The 17,254-nt window shown below is 35.4% G+C and overlaps 3 protein-coding genes across 3 annotated transcripts in view; 1 reads left to right on the top strand and 2 right to left on the bottom strand.

Annotated features, from left to right (window-relative positions):
- LOC107021107 (uncharacterized protein At1g51745-like) overlaps positions 1–4,997 on the bottom strand; it is a 7,519-nt gene extending 2,522 nt beyond the window's left edge. The window contains exons 1-2 of the mRNA XM_015221700.2: positions 4,522–4,997; positions 662–1,599 (exon numbers count right to left, since the gene is read on the bottom strand). Coding sequence (XP_015077186.1) covers positions 662–1,599; positions 4,522–4,709 — 1,126 coding nt within the window. The 5' untranslated portion in view covers positions 4,710–4,997. The remainder of the gene's footprint in view (positions 1–661; positions 1,600–4,521) is intronic.
- Positions 4,998–7,100: 2,103 nt separating this feature from the next.
- LOC107023767 lies at positions 7,101–10,724 on the top strand. Its single transcript, XM_015224563.2, has 5 exons — positions 7,101–7,315; positions 8,107–8,725; positions 8,814–9,020; positions 9,164–10,287; positions 10,397–10,724. The coding sequence occupies exons 1-5, from the start codon at positions 7,202–7,204 to the stop codon at positions 10,460–10,462; spliced, it is 2,130 nt and encodes a 709-aa protein (XP_015080049.1). The 5' UTR covers positions 7,101–7,201; the 3' UTR covers positions 10,463–10,724.
- Positions 10,725–11,007: 283 nt separating this feature from the next.
- Positions 11,008–16,863, bottom strand: LOC107021280 (ADP-ribosylation factor 1-like 2). Its single transcript, XM_015221906.2, has 8 exons — positions 16,728–16,863; positions 16,517–16,621; positions 14,489–14,579; positions 13,798–13,913; positions 13,410–13,469; positions 13,262–13,327; positions 11,633–11,832; positions 11,008–11,551 (listed from the first exon to the last, which is right to left on the bottom strand). The coding sequence occupies exons 2-7, from the start codon at positions 16,571–16,573 to the stop codon at positions 11,641–11,643; spliced, it is 582 nt and encodes a 193-aa protein (XP_015077392.1). The 5' UTR covers positions 16,574–16,621; positions 16,728–16,863; the 3' UTR covers positions 11,008–11,551; positions 11,633–11,640.
- Positions 16,864–17,254: the final 391 nt, after the last annotated feature.

Genomic DNA, 17,254 nt, shown 5'->3' with positions numbered 1-17,254 from the left:
CCCCGGGGGGGGGGGGATTAGGAGATATTTTACAACCTCTTGAGACGTTTTTGAGAAAAGGGGACCTAAGCATTGGTTTTGAATGCTTGAATGCTTCCAGTTTCCTTTTAACTGAAACTACTAGTAATCTAGAACATCGAAACTCCAACCATGAGAGGATATTTAAGACCAAATACCAAACTCTTTCTTTTGACATAATAACAAAAAAAAATCCCACCACAGCAAGTTTCTACAATAGCCATGGAAGTTCTTAACTGAATTTCGACATGCTAGGAGCCTAGACTACTCTGAACTTGCTCAAGGTGATACAGAATGTTGGTGAAGTAACCAGTTACAGCCACTTTCTGATAGCTTCACTCCTAAAAGTCCCAATACAAACTTAGAGGACTGAACAACGTACCAAGGCATACCATGTGAACCGCAAGAAGGAGAACCACGGAATGAATTGGTTCACATGGGGATAGTAGAACACACAAGCATAGAGAGTGAGGGATTGGAATAATTAAGTTTATTCAATCAGCTCCAAAGATCTCAAAGTTCCAAAGTTTAGAGGCATTATAGCGCAGCCACAAAAGATTTTGTACTTTTGATGCTGCTTCGTTTTGTCTAGAAAAAGAATGTACATGTAAGGTGGCTTGTACAAGAGTGAAAAGGGAGAAACCTGAGATTGTGGCCAACTCGTCATCAGTATCTTCCGCAGAATCTGTCTCAGAAGAACCACTTTCAGTATATTCTGCAGACCCAGAAGCATTCTGTTCACATAACTCAGCAGGATGAGAACCATTATCTTCACGCTTCAATGTTGAAAGTTCCATCTGTGCATGATTATTCTCTTCAACAGTCAAAAATACTGTAGGTTCTTCGGCCATATTACACCCGCTTTTCTTTGCAACTCCTGGCTGCTCATCTCCCGTCTCAGAGATGCAAACAGAACCTGAGTCAGGTAAATTTTCAGAACTCTTCAAACCTTGAGCAAGAAGGCAGCTCCTATCACGCCTCTTGACAATAATTTTTTCAGCTAAGCCTTCATCTGATAATTTCCTTTTGACTGACAAACTTTTTCTCTTAGTATTAACTAGGCATTCTGAATTATAAATCCCATTAGGTACAGCATGGTCTGAAGGAACAGTACTGAGACCCAAATCCTGTAAACCTCTCATCCTCAGAGGTACATCGGAATTCTCATCGTCCCCACTAAACTGATTATGATCTTTGGATTCCTGCATAGAAGATAAGTTGCATGTATTCTTTCCCTCAAGGAAGAAACCAGATTTATGAGAAAGTTTATGAGATTTAGATCTTAAACGTCTCCCATTCCCATTTCCCAAGTATTTTGATGATGTTCGTGACTCTCTTCCGGAAAAAGCATAAGTAGAGTTATTGGTTCTATCAGTGGATGAACAACCTAAACTCCCACATGTTTTACCTAACTGCCTCTCAAGTTCAAGAGCATGAAGTATTGCATCTTCACGTCGTGCATACTTCTCTCTTTTCTTCGGAGGCAGACCTAGGGATGCTTCTGCCCGTTGAATAAAATCATCAAATTCGCCACACCTGAATGCTTTCACTCGCTTTGACTTCTCCAAATTATACCAATCCCTGGTAAGATACACACAGAGAAACACCATAACATACCATACTAAGACTATGAAGTGTCTGAACCTACTAAACAAAGTTTAATTAAGACAGGTGGAATAGACTTATGAAGATACAGCATTCCACCAGCTATAAGTAGCATTTCTATTTATCAAGAATGAGAGAGATGGGAGCAGCACTTAGCAAGAAATAGAATCAAGCATCTTTTGCTTCCTCATTTTGCTTTTCATTTAACTTAGATGCTCACCACATGCAGGTGACAATTTGAAAAGGTTCCCATTCAAAGAGACCATACTGGCCCTACTGCCTTAGATAACTAACCAGTAGTTTGTCCAACAAAATAATGCCATTCCACTAGTTCCAAACTGATTTTTTAAACACTGATTCACACTAAAAGAAGACTCCTACTCAAATAGAAGAAACAAACAAAAGAGGGTTTGAAGCCCCAAATTTTGTACTCCCTATGTGGACTGATACATGGAGAAGGGAAGTCCTCATACAGAGATACTCTTCATCACAAGATGTCCAGCATTGGACAAAGGAAAAGAGTTAGAACTCTGTAGGAGTTCACAGAGTTCTTGCTTCATTAAGTGCCATTCCCAGACTTCTATCTCGAGTCTTCTCATGAGTGCGCACTAGACGTAAGAACTTTGCTAGCAGCATCAGACCATTCATGGTGCATTAACTAAAATTAATGGTTGGCTTAGTTAGTAGTTAGTACCTTTTCGGTATGTGTTAAACACTTGCAATTCTGCAACATTTTTCTGATTGATCTAGGCACTGAATCCACAAGCATCGGCTTGACTATCCCCTAGTAAATCTCTCAAGAGGATGAATCAAACTCTTGCCTCAACTTCGTAAACTTTTCGACGACATTATGAAACCTTGTTTCCAACAGGTTTTAGCCAAAGCTCCCTCTGCCAATTCCATAGAATCAACTAATGAACATTTTCCTCTTTCTTTTTTGTCTCTCCTGTGTAATTTTTGTTCTTTAAAAGTGTAATGTCATGAACTAGACTTACTATAATTGCATATATAATAATATTCCTCTCAAGTCTCCAGTGGTTAGGTTAAACTCAATCTTACCCTCTAAGGAAAGAGGTGGAATGACACAATACAATGCTATTCCACAAATAGCTTTCAAGGTGCGGTGCATCTCTATTATCATTATGTGATTTCCTCTTTTTCCAGTTAAAGGAGAAAAAGGAATCTCAACCAATATGAAAAGAGTCCTAATCTCCTAAGCCAGGCTGCATTACCTTGACCCATAGCCTATGTTTTTCGACTCTTCAAAAATGTCAACGGGTGCACGTCGGATTCACCAAAAGTAGTGTATTTTTGGCAAATCCGATACGGGTGCGGTATCAAAAGTGAAGAGTCCGCGCAACTAAGCCGATAGCAGCACTTACCTTCTAAACTCAATAATCTTCACCTACAAGACCAGGGAATTCGCGATTACTATTCTCCAACGTAGCGCAAGATAAGCTTTTACGATAAGCCTGTAGATGTTGATCTAACAAGAAACATGAGCTAATCAGGACACAATTAAGAGAATCATTTCCATTTTCTTCCTTCATAATGACTGATGGTAAAGAGTCCATACTTCAAATGAGGGGCGGATCTATGTGGTAGCGTGAGGTGCCACGACACCCGAACACTCCGCTAAAATTTTCATATACACAGGAATTTAGTGAGTTATGGTATATATAAAAGGTTGGAACCCGTAGTAGCATTATCATCTCTGATCCGTTGGTCAATGCAAGGGTGCCGGGCGCTAGGTGTAGGTTCGAATCTCCTTAAACACGTCTGTTTATTTAAATTTTTTCCTTTCTCAAATCACTGCCTCTAGCCATCCATTTTGTCTGTTTCCCTTTTTCATTTTTCTTTACTTCTCTTCTTTTCCTAATTTCCTATATATTCTTCAATTTTGTATTTCAACTCCGTCCAAAAAATCCTCATCTGATAGTCTATTTATCTAAAATTATCTCGTAATTTTCTTTTTGAAGATCTCCAAATATTTAATTGAATGTGATTTTTATCTGTTTCCTCTTTATTACTCCAAAGTACATTTTATTTGTTAATTTTTTTTTCCTTTCTTACTATTTTGAACAAAGACAGAGGATGCAAGGGCCGATATGTGCTAGATCATTGATTGTTTTATACACTTCGTCAAGAGTTTTTATTTTTGTTTGAAAATTAATTTTTTTATTATATTTGTATAGATAATTTGTTAATTTTCATAGCTGCTTTGGCTTTTGTTTTTATATAACTCATCATGAGTTACAATTAGTAGATATCATGTTTTACGTACATTATGTTTGAATTGAAGGGGTCTAATTGTGTATTCAAGATGTTGGTTTTCTTGTTTATGTTTCTCATTTTTGTTCAATAGTATTTGACCAAGAATTAGATCGAATTGTACAAAAATTATTTTGGTTAGATGACCGAGTATTACTTATGAACCAAAAATCTAGTTAAACGATTTGAATTAGCCCAAAATGGATTGAACTATTTGAATATGTCCCTAATTCAATGTCAATCACTAGTGATGAGTTTGTGACACCCACAACATTCAAATCCTGGATCAGCCTCTGCTTCTAACTATGAATCCTAAACTATTCACTATCCAATTATAGTGACATACTAAGTCCAGAAATACTTTTGCAATAGTTTATCTAATTGCGCCCCACTTCCAACTGAAATATCACAATGCAAACTCACTGGAAATTCATTTAATTATAGTGTTATCAATGTCATCAAAAATACTCCAAGTTTCCTGCAACTAAGAATAAATCAATAACATGCAAGACAATAATAATCGAGTTTTACCATTATTACAGCTCAATTTCAACATGCAACACATTTATCTTGTGTCAAAATCATCATCCATTTTAAGATAAATTCAAGTGTAAAAAAGGGACTTACACACTGGCATCTTCTCTCCCAAGAAGCTTCACTGGAGTCCCAGATCGTGGAGACATCAAATGGGAAGCCGAAAACTCATCAGGACATAGTATTTTACCTGGCCACCACGATCCATTTCGCCTTCGGACCCAAACAATACTCCCAACTCCACAATCCCCCGTTCCTAATTCTGTTTCAGAGCTCCCCATCTCTCTATAGCTATAATTTTGTATATTAACACACAAATATATCTATCAAATGCTAAAATAATTGGTTCTACATTCTCGACGCCAGGTGAAAATGATGGGGGGTTTTGATTGCTGAGTTTCCAGAAAATAAACGAAGAATTGGAATTGCAGATTGGCAAATGGGAAAAGCTAGGTCAAAAATTTGGGGCTAGGGTTAGGGTTTCCGGTCAAAATTGGGTATAATTCGGAATCTTATTTTGCGCTTTATCTACGACTAATTTTGATCGAAGAGGTCGAAATAAATAAATTTTATGTCCCTTTTTTTTCTTTCATAATAATTTTATAAATAAATAATTTTAAAATGAGATAGAAAAAAAATTCCCTATATAAATTCAATTATCATTATTTAAAATAGTATGGAGCAACAAATGATTTTTCAGTTATAATTAAAATTTTTATTTTCAAATTTATTAGAATTAATCAAATGTCAAAGAAAACAAAAGCAATAAAGATGAACAAGTCATGTGCTCTAGTGATAGTATTGAAACCATGTGGCTTTGTCTCATGTCACACATTACAACTAACGGAAGCTTTGAGAAATTTGTATATTTTATTTACTTTACTGTATAAGGTTCGTAAACAAAATTACCTTTTTGTATTATGTATTATAATCATATAATCTTATGTTTAAATAGATCATAATAATATTTTATGTGGACTATAGTCATTGACGAAGTGTTAATTGACAATATAATTGACATTATTTATGAAAATAAGTAAACAATTCGTGAAAACTTATTCTAATAAATCAGTAGTGAAGTTATGTATAAAAAAGAATATAATATTACTTTTTTCACTTCAACTTGGCATTGTATGTTTTTTAAAAGCAAATTTGAGTCTAATTTCAAAAGTCCGCAATTCTATCATTACATAATTAAAAACATAATTTTTTTGCTGAAACAAATAATGTAATTACAATATGAATCTCTGGTAACACAACCAAATCCACTCTTGTAGTTATTGTAAACTACTTTATTTCCATCCTTTGGGGAAAAAAAAGGCGTAGATATTTTACATGAGATTTTTTAACTTTTTCATCTCGAAGTTAAATATATAATTACTTCGTAGAGAAAAAGTTAAACTTATTAGAATTTAAGGCAAGTATTATATACAATATAATAATATTTAACGATAATAAATAGAGAAAATTACATAAATAGCAAATTATCAATTAAAATTAAATATTATAACTACAGTTTCATTTAATTCTAATCCGTAGCAAATACTTTGACATTCGTCTCTCTCCTCAAATATCTCGTTCGCCAGTTTCTCTCTCACCTCTCTCACTTTTTACAAAAACAAATGTATAAATTATGTTTGCATTTGTATAAAGTGAGAGAAAATTGTATATACAAATACAAATACATATCTTTTCGTTCGCCTCTCTCCCCAAATATCTCGCTCGTCACTCTCCTGATCTCGCTTGCCACTGTTTCTCTCGTATCTCTCACTTTATACAAACACAAATGTATAAGATTGTGTTGTGTTTGTATAAAGCGAAAACAAACTGTATGTCAATATATATACATATTTTTTCATCATATAAACTTGTATTATACAATACGATTCTTCCCCTGCCTAGTTTTTTTTTTGCCTTTCTCTCTTTCTCGCTTTATAAAAACACAAATTATACCAAAAAAAAATACTTTCTTATTCTGTATACAGATTCCAAATATACTTATAGAATTGATTCTTTTGCATAAGTATATCGAAATATGCATATTAAAGCGCAATTATGCAAACTACAGTTATAACATATAAATACGATTTTTATGTTTGATAAATCTAAAAAATTACAAAAATCTCATAGTTTTGATATGAAATTACAATTAATCTCTAATAAGTTTCTTATTACATTAATCCCTTAAAAAAAAACAGGATACAATAATTGAAGCTCGGATACATTAATATGTAGCTCGAATACATTAAGTATTGTCTCAAATACATTAAAAACTAGATCAAAATCATAATATGTAGCTCAGATACTTTAAATACTGGCTAGAATACATTAAAAACTAGCTCGAATACATTAATTATTGGCTCGGATACATTAGTATGAAGCTCGATACATTAAGGAAATAAGAGATTTTGGAGATTTTTAAAAATAATAGGGGATAATCAAAATAAGTGAAATAAAAAGTGTATATTTTTGTAATTTGTCCAAAATTATTCTACACAAACAAGGAGAGTTATATTTGGGCTTCTTTCAAAACATTATATCAAGGGCCCAATTATTGAGAGGCTTAGGGTTTCTGTTTGCAGCCCATAGTTCAAAATAATTTGAATTTCCGCTCCAACGGTCACATTGACAAGGCTTCTTTCTCTGCACCCACGCAAGTATATATATCCCTCCTTTTTCTCATCATTGTCAATCCAATTGCCTCTCAGAAATCCCTTTCCCCCCTCCCCCAAACAATCGTAAATCGATTTCCTGTTTCATTTCAGCAGCTGAAATGGATTTCCACAGCCTCGCTAGGAGAGAATTGCAAGCTCTTTGCAAGAAGAACAAGATCCCAGCTAACATGACCAATGTTGCCATGGCTGATGCTCTTCAATCTCTTGAATTTGTAAGTTTTCTTAAATCTAAATATGATAACTCTGTTCCTGGGTTGTAGAATTGATGAGTTTTATTTGAAATGAAAATGAAATCAGTAGCATTTCTAATGGTTACAGTAGGAAGATGAGTTACCGGTATCTGCCAATATTTTTGTTGTTGGATCGATTCGGTTTACCTAATTTCACTTGCAGTTACCTCTCTTGAGTTTCTGAAATCAAAATCACTACCGAGTCTGTTTAAAATGAATATAAGATATGCAGCATTTCAATTGGTTACACTAGGAAGAAGAATATCTGTATTTGATTCGATGTGCGAGTGTTTTGTTTATTGGATCGATTTGTGAATCGGTTAAATCTCATTTCATTTGGAGTCAACTCTCTCGAGTTTGTCAGTTTTTTTCATTCAAAGCCATTGCTGAGTTTGCTTAAAATGACAAACAATAAGCAGCATCTCAAATGGTTACATAGAACGATGAATATCAATTACTGCTTCGATCTGCAATTTTAATTTTGGTTGGATCGGTATTTAAATCGTTTATTCATTTCACGTTCAGTCACCTTTATGGTACCAAGTTTTTTCCAGCTTATCAGTCATCTTCAGAAAATTTGAGAATGTGAGGAAGCTGTGGACTGTAATTTCTATACTAAAAAGTCATTCCTGCTTGTTGGATTGTGTGAACCACCTAATAATTCCCCAGCTGGATTTCTATAGCTGCTAATTACATATTTGCTTAATGTTTAACCGATTAATACATTGACAATGCACATCAGAAACGAAATTCAGAAATGTTTCTATATGCAGGTTGACGGTATTGAAGAGGTCTTGAAAACATGTGAATCTGATGTTGCCAACTCATCCATGGAATCCCCTGGAAAGTCAGAAGCATTAGCAAGTGTACCTCGGACTGGTCGCCGAACTACACAACGAAAGACAATCAAACATGACTCAGAAACTACGCAGACCACGACAAGGAGTCACTGCAGAACAAGAGGAACGGTGGTAAGAGACATTGATGAAGCCAAAAAGGATATGCTGGAGACTCCTGCATTGCCAACTACCAGAAGGAGGGCTGCAACAACTTCAGTTCGTGTTAAGCTGGAAGCTGCAATGAAGGAATGTGAACCAAAAGAGGAAATTGTCGATCAGGTTGAGGAAGAAAAGAAAGATGTTCCAAAGACACCGGCAGCTGCTCTCACTAGCCAAAGAAAGGAAGTGAAGGCAAAGAGTTCAGTTAGGCAAGTGTACAGCACACGTCGATCAGTGAGGTTAGCTGGGAAACCTACGCAGGAATCAAGCACACAAGAGGATGAAAAGTCAGGAACCCTTACGTTTGATGCAGTTTCTGAAGAAACTGAAGAAAGTTTGGAGGTGAACTCTGAGCTGCATTCTGCTCACAAGTCTGAAGAATTAGACAAAAAAGGTAATGTCCGCAAGCATGTAATCCTTTGCCTTTTTCTTTTTCATGAACATCACTTGATCTCAGATCTGACTTGGCAACTATGCTATAGGTATTGATTTGAAATCATCCGAGAGTTTGGACATGAAGAACGAATCAGATACCTTGTCAGTTCAAAATTCAAATACCTTGGTACAAAATAAAATAGACATGGAAGATGGTGTTCAACAAGACAATGCTAGTGATCTGGAAGTTGTTGTCTTAGATACAAAAGCAAAAGAGGGCTCAGAGGAAGTAGCACTTGGCTGCAATAACGATGGTATGTATTGCTGTTCTTGGGGTAGAAAGATTTGAGGAGATGGTATCTGTTCTTCTGTGTACTTTTTGTATCAATTCTCTTACCACCATCTGTGTCGTATGAAATCCTAATACTTTGTGATCATTAAATGAAATTGTTTTTAGGATCTGGAGAAGAACCCATGGAAGAATCTGAAATTGTTGCTGAGGCTAAAGAGGAAATAGATTTTCAGAACAATAGCCAGAACTTGGGTGATGATACCAAGAGTAATTCAGATATCACAAAGCAGCCTAACGGACAGGATGAGCCCCATGGTGATACATCTGATTTTATGGCAGAAAATGATGGGGAGGAAGAAGGTCATTTTGATTCTAATGTTGCAGGAAAACAAGAGTTGATTGGAGAACAACCTGTAGCTGTAAGTGTCAATCCAGACACTAACATAGATTCTCACGAGGTGGATTTGTTTGAGCAATCCAATGGCGAGGAAGAGGCTAAGATGCGTGCAAGTCAGCAGAAGTGTGTGACTAACATGCAAGCTAACATAGATTTTCTTGAGGTGAAGTTGTTCGAGCAATTCAATGGTGAGGTCCAGGCTAAGGTGGGTGGAAGTCAGCATAAGTGTCTGACTAACATGGAAGATGCAGGAGAAGTTGCTGGAGAAGAAGATCTTATGGAAGAATATGATGTTGATCGTACTGAGGCTAACATGGATGCACCAGCTGATTCCCTGGAACTTGCTGGACAAGAAGAACGCATGGAAGAATATGATGTTGATTGTCATGAGGCTAACGTGGATGCACCAGCTGATGCTCTGGAAGTTGCTGGAGAAGAAGAACAACCCATGGAAGAATTTGATGTTGATGGTACTGAGGCTAACGTGGTTGCACCAGCTGATGCTCAGGAAGTTGCTGCAGATGAATCCATGGATGACCCAGAAATTGATTATGTTGAGGCTACTGTGGAGAGTGCAGCTCACAGTCTTCCGCCCTTGCCTCTCATTTCTAATGCTGCCCCAGAACCAGTCCTCACTCTGGCGCTGGATACTATGCAAAATCCTTCTGCCTTGACAAGCACAAATTCAGAACTCATCACAGAGACACCAGTTGAGAATTCATCAGCAGTGACAAGCATAGGACAGATGCTTGTTACAGATAACAAGGAAAACTTGGTCTGTACGAAAGAAAATAAAGGCACTGCTGGCGATAACTTGCAAAATTTAAGCTTGAGGAAGCTTACAAAAATGTTGAAAGATTTAAACATATCAAAAGGTCCTAGTGGAAAGGAGGTAAGAACAACATCAGCTAATTTTATTTTTCATTCATGTGCTCTTTTTTTACTTGTGGTTGTGGATGTTTAAATGTGGAATATAATTAAAGTGTTTTTCCTATTCACAGGCAGTAACAAGATCAGCCTTGCAAAAAGTTCCAGAAAACCGTTTGATCAGTGAAAACGAAAATTGAAGCTCGTAATAGGGGCAGACCACTCCGCCTGCCACTAAGATGGAAGATTGAAGCTTTGCAAACCTTCTTGATTTGCTACTTTTGAGACATCAAAATTTATTATCCCTCTTGTTTTGTGTTTCTTCAGTTATTTTTCAATACTTGTATGATTAAAACAAAATTACTCATATGATGATGATGAATGAAATCCATCAAACTTCTCTTCAATTCACCTGAATTATTCTCAAATTGAATAAAAAACTTGGACACTTAGCAGTTGCAATCTGTAGCTTCCTTTTTCATTTTCAACTTCTCGCAGAGATTAAACATCACATTGTCAAAACAACTTTCTGTATTTCTAACTCAATATGGAAGTGCGAAGTAAGGAAAAAGAAGTCCACTATTCGAAAAGGTTCAAGAAACTAATTGCCGAAGGCAAAACAATATAAAAAGAACCATGTCGTGTGAAGTTCTCCCGAGCTATTATTAGTGCAGGTATAATGAGTGTTTAAAGTGTCATAACACTGAAAAGTTAACATTTAGATATGCTCTAAAGCCCCTTTTCATCAAGATTTAAATACCTTTCAAGTAGTCAAGTTCCACAATATTTCCATAAACATCATTTCAATGCAACACAACTGAGAAATGTTGATTTCACTTTTCAGAAAGCATAATGGGATTATGCCTAAAAGGTTTAGTGGAAGAGAGACAATTATCTGAGTGTAGATACACTGTTCCAAAAGAACACATGCTTAGAGGCAAAAACCGGAGTGATAAGGGGACATACTATTCATGAAGCAGGGTGGATCGATTTGGCATGCTTGTTAGGGAGATCAATGATCACCTATTTCATGTGGAAGTATACATACTTAAAATACTACAGTAGGTATCAACAGACACAATTCTTGTATACGGGGAAGACCAATTGCAAGGCCCACATTTTCAGGATACAGCAGAATCAAAAGTCAAGCTTCACCCTAGATCAGAATTCCACTATATAAAAGCACAGACCCGAAAGAACAAGTAACAGTGTTCAATGTGAGTTCAGGCGTTTTAATTTACTGACGGCAGGGTAATCAGCTTTGTCCCTCAAATAGGTTCTTACTAAGCCTGCAAAAGCAAATTAAAGTTAGATAAACAGGTTAGGGATGACTGTGACAATCTTGAAGACAGAGAAGCCAAATTGTAGACCTGATCAATCAGAAGGCAGAAGTCCCCACTGAAGAGTACCCAGCGGCCTTGAGATCTTTCAAAGTGCTTGATAACCAGTCTAGACCCTCATATAGACCATCTCCTTTAAGAGCACATGCACCTTGTATATGCCATTTCCGGTTTTTAAGATCATAAAGACCGAGGCCTTCACACACTTCCATTGGAGTCATTGCTCCTTTCTGGACCATTATTAGGGGAAAAAATAAACAAAGAGGATCAATATGATAAAAAATTTATCTACCAAACATGAGATGAGAAAATGGAAAGGGGACTGAGGGGACATTTGATTTGCTTCTTTTACATTATCTTAAGCTCCATGTATAGGACATATTGCATAAGTACACCCCTTTTAAAAATCTCCAAAATCCCTTATTTCTTTAATATATCCGAGCCAGTATTTAATGTATCTGAGCTAGTTTTTAATGTATTCGAGCTACATATTAACGTATCCAAGCCAATATTTAATGTATCTGAGCTACATATTATGTATCCGAGCTTCAGTTATTGTATACGTTTTTTAAAATTTTTTTAAGGGATTAATGTAATTAGAAACTTAATTGGGATATATTATGTAATTTACACTTGTCTATATCCACTACACTTTAATCAAATCCATTTCATTCTTTACTTTTAATTAGAAAACAAGACAAAATTGAATACAGTTCTAACAATTAGAGGTTCTCTAAATCCACACTTACCTTTATACTGGCCTACACAACTTTAATCAAACAAAAAAGACTTCCGGCAACAATAACGGCTTTTATTGAAAATAAAAATGGCAGGTTTTCTAAAGCTTGAGATTCTTTAATCCCACACTTATTTCTACACAAGTCCCAAACCATATTAGAAACACTCCCAACAACAAGTAAACCTTCATTGCAACTAGACTTAATTTATGAATATGTTAGACCTTCATGGCAGAAATTTCACTTTCATAAAAAGCTCTTGGTCTCGCAACCACTTCATAGAACTGATATTTCACTTTATGTGGGATCCACTGATTGTATAATACTGTTATAGTACTCATCCATTTCAGTCATCTTATTCTAATTCCATGCGTTTCATTTTATCTAACAAACCATTTCCTAAAATACGGAATCTGAATATCTGACTTGTCTGCATTTAAGTATCTCAAATAGTTAAATTATTAATGCGGTCTACTTTGGTAAGGTTTTGGTGGAAAGGAAAAAGGAGTTATTCCTAGGTGAACAGGAAGGATGTATGTCTGTTCATTAGTTCTTGAATCAGTATGCTTCGGTGACGGTGAGGTAAACAACATGAGCATCTACCTCATGAGATATTGATTCCACAACACCATTTTGTTTTCACTAATCAAGTACCAGAATACATCAAGCATCAGCTGTGGATCACACAGAGCGAAGCTTAATAAACAACAGCATGTCAAAGCTTACAAAGGTCAGGACATAGGATCTGATAATAAGCACAATAAGGTCAGCAAAATCTTTGAGTATCTTTTATTTTTTTGATAAAAAGTTTAACATTTTAAAAAGCAGCAATAAGAAAGCAGTACATAAAGAGAGAACAATAGATAACAAGCAACTAATTGCATTTTGTCGATGCACAAATCCACTGATATCACAAACTTACCATGTCCTGCTTGTTAGCGAAAACCAAGATGACAGCATTAAGCATAAATGGATCTCCAATGATCGCCTGAAACACATTAAGAATGAGATTTAGGTGGGTAAGTGACCATTGTACCTGGGACAAAGAGATAAAAGTTCAAAAACAGAACCTGAAACTCTTGCTTTGCCTTTCCGATTCTCTCTCGATCCAAAGAGTCAACGACATAAATCTGTATACAACAAAGCACTTAATAAACAGAAATAACCATTTTACAAAGGCAGGGGCTGTTCATATAAAAAGGAAAATGTAGGTTTGATTTTTAAGGCACTCAGTAATGATGGTTCAAATGGTATATCACATTAACACATTTTCCCATTTAAAATTTCTTATTACCCTTCCCGAATTAAGTTTCCTATGCGACTTTTAGGTAATAGCACCTATGAGAAAAAAAGAGGGAAGATTCATCTTTTCCTATGGAATCTAATGACACTAAAATTAAAATCAACAGTAGATGAATATTCGTCAACACGGATACAATCTAATATATATAGTTTTACCAGTCCATCTGTGTTATTGAAATAATGCCTCCAAAGTGGTCTTAGTTTCTCTTGTCCTCCAACGTCCCACACAGTAAAAACCACATTCTTGTACTGCACTTTTTCTACATTGAAACCTGCATGCCATGCATATACAATCAGCTGTTACATATACAGGTATTCACTAGGTCTCATAGGTGATCAATACATATATCTGCAAAACTATGCGATATTTCAAATCGGAAGCAATTTCCATTGCAATATTTGAGATTCCAATTTAGCGCCTTCTGCAACCACTATAATGTGGCCTTATGTGATGGCCTCATAATTAGGAAGAGAATAAAACGACTTATATCCAGTCAGAGAATTAGAAAAGAAAAAATAATGATTTGGTTGATGATGTTTTTACCTAACTCTAGCATGGCCTCTCAAAGTACCTTCTTTGTAACAAAGCTACCACATCTTTTAGATGTCGGTGATTCTTCTTTTAATAAAAAGTTTTGTGTATGACATTGATAGGTCATTCTTTGGTAAGTATATTGATAGGTCATATTGCAATTAGTTGAAACTTCAAATTCATCAAGCAACAAGTAATTAAAAGAACTCAAAGTTGTCAAGTCGAGAACAATATCAATGCAAGCAGATTCATAACTGAACCAACAAAACATTTAAGTGCCACAACACTGCAAGCGAGAATTTAGCAATAGCATACCAATAGTAGGAACTGTAGACAGAACTTCTCCTATATGCAGCTTGTACAATATAGTTGTTTTCCCAGCCGCATCCAGCCCTAGCATCACAACCTATACCAATCAAATCATAGTAAACACAGCAGAAAGGCATAAGATCAAAAAAAATAATGAAAATGGTAATTGTGAAAGGCGTAAGATAATTAATTACACATACAAGAAGAATAATCAACTAAGTAAATAATCAGACACAAAAGGTGTATAGTGAACATAAGGCAGTAGTCTATGAAAGCTGATGGATGGATGATGAGAAATAAGCATCACTTCATCGTAAACCTGCCGCAACAACCCAACCATTTGTAGTAATCATTTTCATTACAGAGCAGGCAAAAAGTCATTGCAGAAAGAAAATTGGTTTTTCCTCCAAGAAAATCTCTGTTCCCTTCCCCAAGTCCCTCCCTATGCTGTCAGTAATGTGGGCACCACATTAGTAGACGGCAGACATGATATATGTGAGATAGTACTTCATACAAATTCATGATGATTACCTATTTGAAAAGATAAAATAAGGATGATGGAAAAGATGAGATCTTTGACACATTGAAGGTCTCTATTGATCTCTATCTCTACTAATCTAACAATGGCCATTTTAGAGGCCTTCAATTGAGCTGGGAGGTCACTGAGCAATATCAAGCCACTAGGTAGCTGGCATTCTGCACTATGCGGAAATGGAACCCTAGAGGAGAAGGAATCAGATTGAAGGAAATGGGGCTTTACTTTTTTTATCCCACCTACATAGGACATGAATGGGTACTTGTAGCTTATTTTCACCGGTTCTTCCCCAAATAGCTCCAGTATATGTTCTTTTCTATTTTGATATCAATATACCAACTGCAATCCCGCAACGCCCCAAAAAGGAAGAAAACAGTGATATGCAAATGAAGAAAAGAGTGACCAGTAATCTTGATATAAGGAAATTGACCAAAAAGGAATAAAATTGCCATTTGTTATGAGAGCATCCCACATCTTTTTACAACAGACAAGTTTCTTTTAAGGCACCTTTATTTCATTTTATTCTCCATATACATCTTACTCAACGTGCTCCCTCAATGACAATTTTAACAGTCAATAGTTGGATCAAGGATGCACAAGGAAATCAACTCCAAGTTCCCCGACTCACATACAACGGACATATCATTTCATAGGTTGGTGTACTCTAAATATGATAGTCAGTTCAAAGAATCATATACAAGACAGTGAAAACTAATGCTGCTCTGTTGAGCAAAATCACAATATACAATTAACTTTTAAAAACCCAGGACTATTGCAGTAAGCTGCATGAAGCTTTAAAGCCAACTTCAACTCCGCAGATCACATTCAGTCCTCAACAGCCTTAAACATGCTTATCACTCAATTTCTTCAAAAAGTATATAGCCATGGTGTTATAAGCTCAAGTTGTAATACTTCAAGCACTAGCCTAAATGACAGAGTGGAAGCTATTAAATAGTCCGGGATGGAGGAACTCGTCTTCAAACCTTCGAACAGAAGATCTTAAAATAATGGATGATATTCATATCAATAATCATAAGTAACCTTTACAATGTACACAGAAAATTAAAAAATAAGAAACATTCACAACTATTTATAACTCCTACCCTAAATTCCTTATCCAGACAAGAATCTTAATTGAGCTAAGACTACTAAAGGTAGACAAGATTCTTAATTACGGCAACAGTCCAATAGCTAAAACAGGAAAACCCAAAATAGCTAAACTTATAGTCTCTTAACTCAAACCAGATCAAAAGTCAAGGTCACTTAAAGTTCACACTTTTTTTAAAATAATAGAGTAATAATGTAAATTAAGTAGATATTCCCAGAGAAGTATAATTAGGAAAGTATGTGAAACCCATTATCTTCACTGAGCTAAGAAGAAGCCCCACAAACTCTAATTGGCAAAATCATAAGTGATCATTTCCAATAACATATGAGCATACAAAAATAGAAAGAAAAAAAGGGGTGGAGAGGAAAAGGGTGTTTGAGTAATGGCATACCCTCATCTCAGAGTTGCCGAAGAAAGTATCAAATAGCTTGCGAAAAGCTTGTCCCATTATGCCTTTTGCCTTTTCTCTTCTTCTTCTTCACTCCTTTTTTCGTTTCTCCAAAAGCGAATCAGATGAAATTGGTGAGTGAAACGTGAAGGATCCAAATTAGAGATAATCTGTACTATAATTTGGTGATCTGACAAACTTTAAAACTTCATACTTTATTTTGATGATTATCGATTTGATAAACTGAAGAAATATGGAGAAGGTAGCGTTGTTTTTCCTTCGTTTCTGCAACTTTTCTGAGCTTCTTTTCTGTATTTTCTTTGTTGTTTCTTTCTTTTTTTTTCTCTTCTTCTTTTATTTTTATTACTTAGTATTTATTTATTTATCAAAAAAAGAAATTTTTATTCCATTGTTTTTAGCCCTGGAAATGGAATATTTCGGAAGTTGCAAATACTGGGAAATTGTTGGATCAAATTCTTTCTTTTGTTTAATATATTGCATATTTTTAATTTTTTTTATTGTTGTGTCTTCCTTCATTTTGAGAAGGTGGTAAACATTTAGGAGTCGTTTAATAAAGTGTCATATGTACTACTAATATCTTGTGATTGAAATATACTAATAGGTCGAAGCTTGAAGGATACCTTCGTAACTTTTTTTTCTATTTTTATTTATTTATTTACTACTTATACTAGAGTTGGTTAGATATTTGTAGATTAATATTCTTATTGAGTAAACACATTC

The sequence above is a fragment of the Solanum pennellii genome, chromosome 6, assembly GCF_001406875.1.
Source record: "Solanum pennellii chromosome 6, SPENNV200".
Classification (NCBI taxonomy): Eukaryota; Viridiplantae; Streptophyta; class Magnoliopsida; order Solanales; family Solanaceae; genus Solanum; species Solanum pennellii.
Note: the sequence above shows the minus strand (reverse complement) of the source record. Positions and strands in the feature narration are given on the sequence as shown.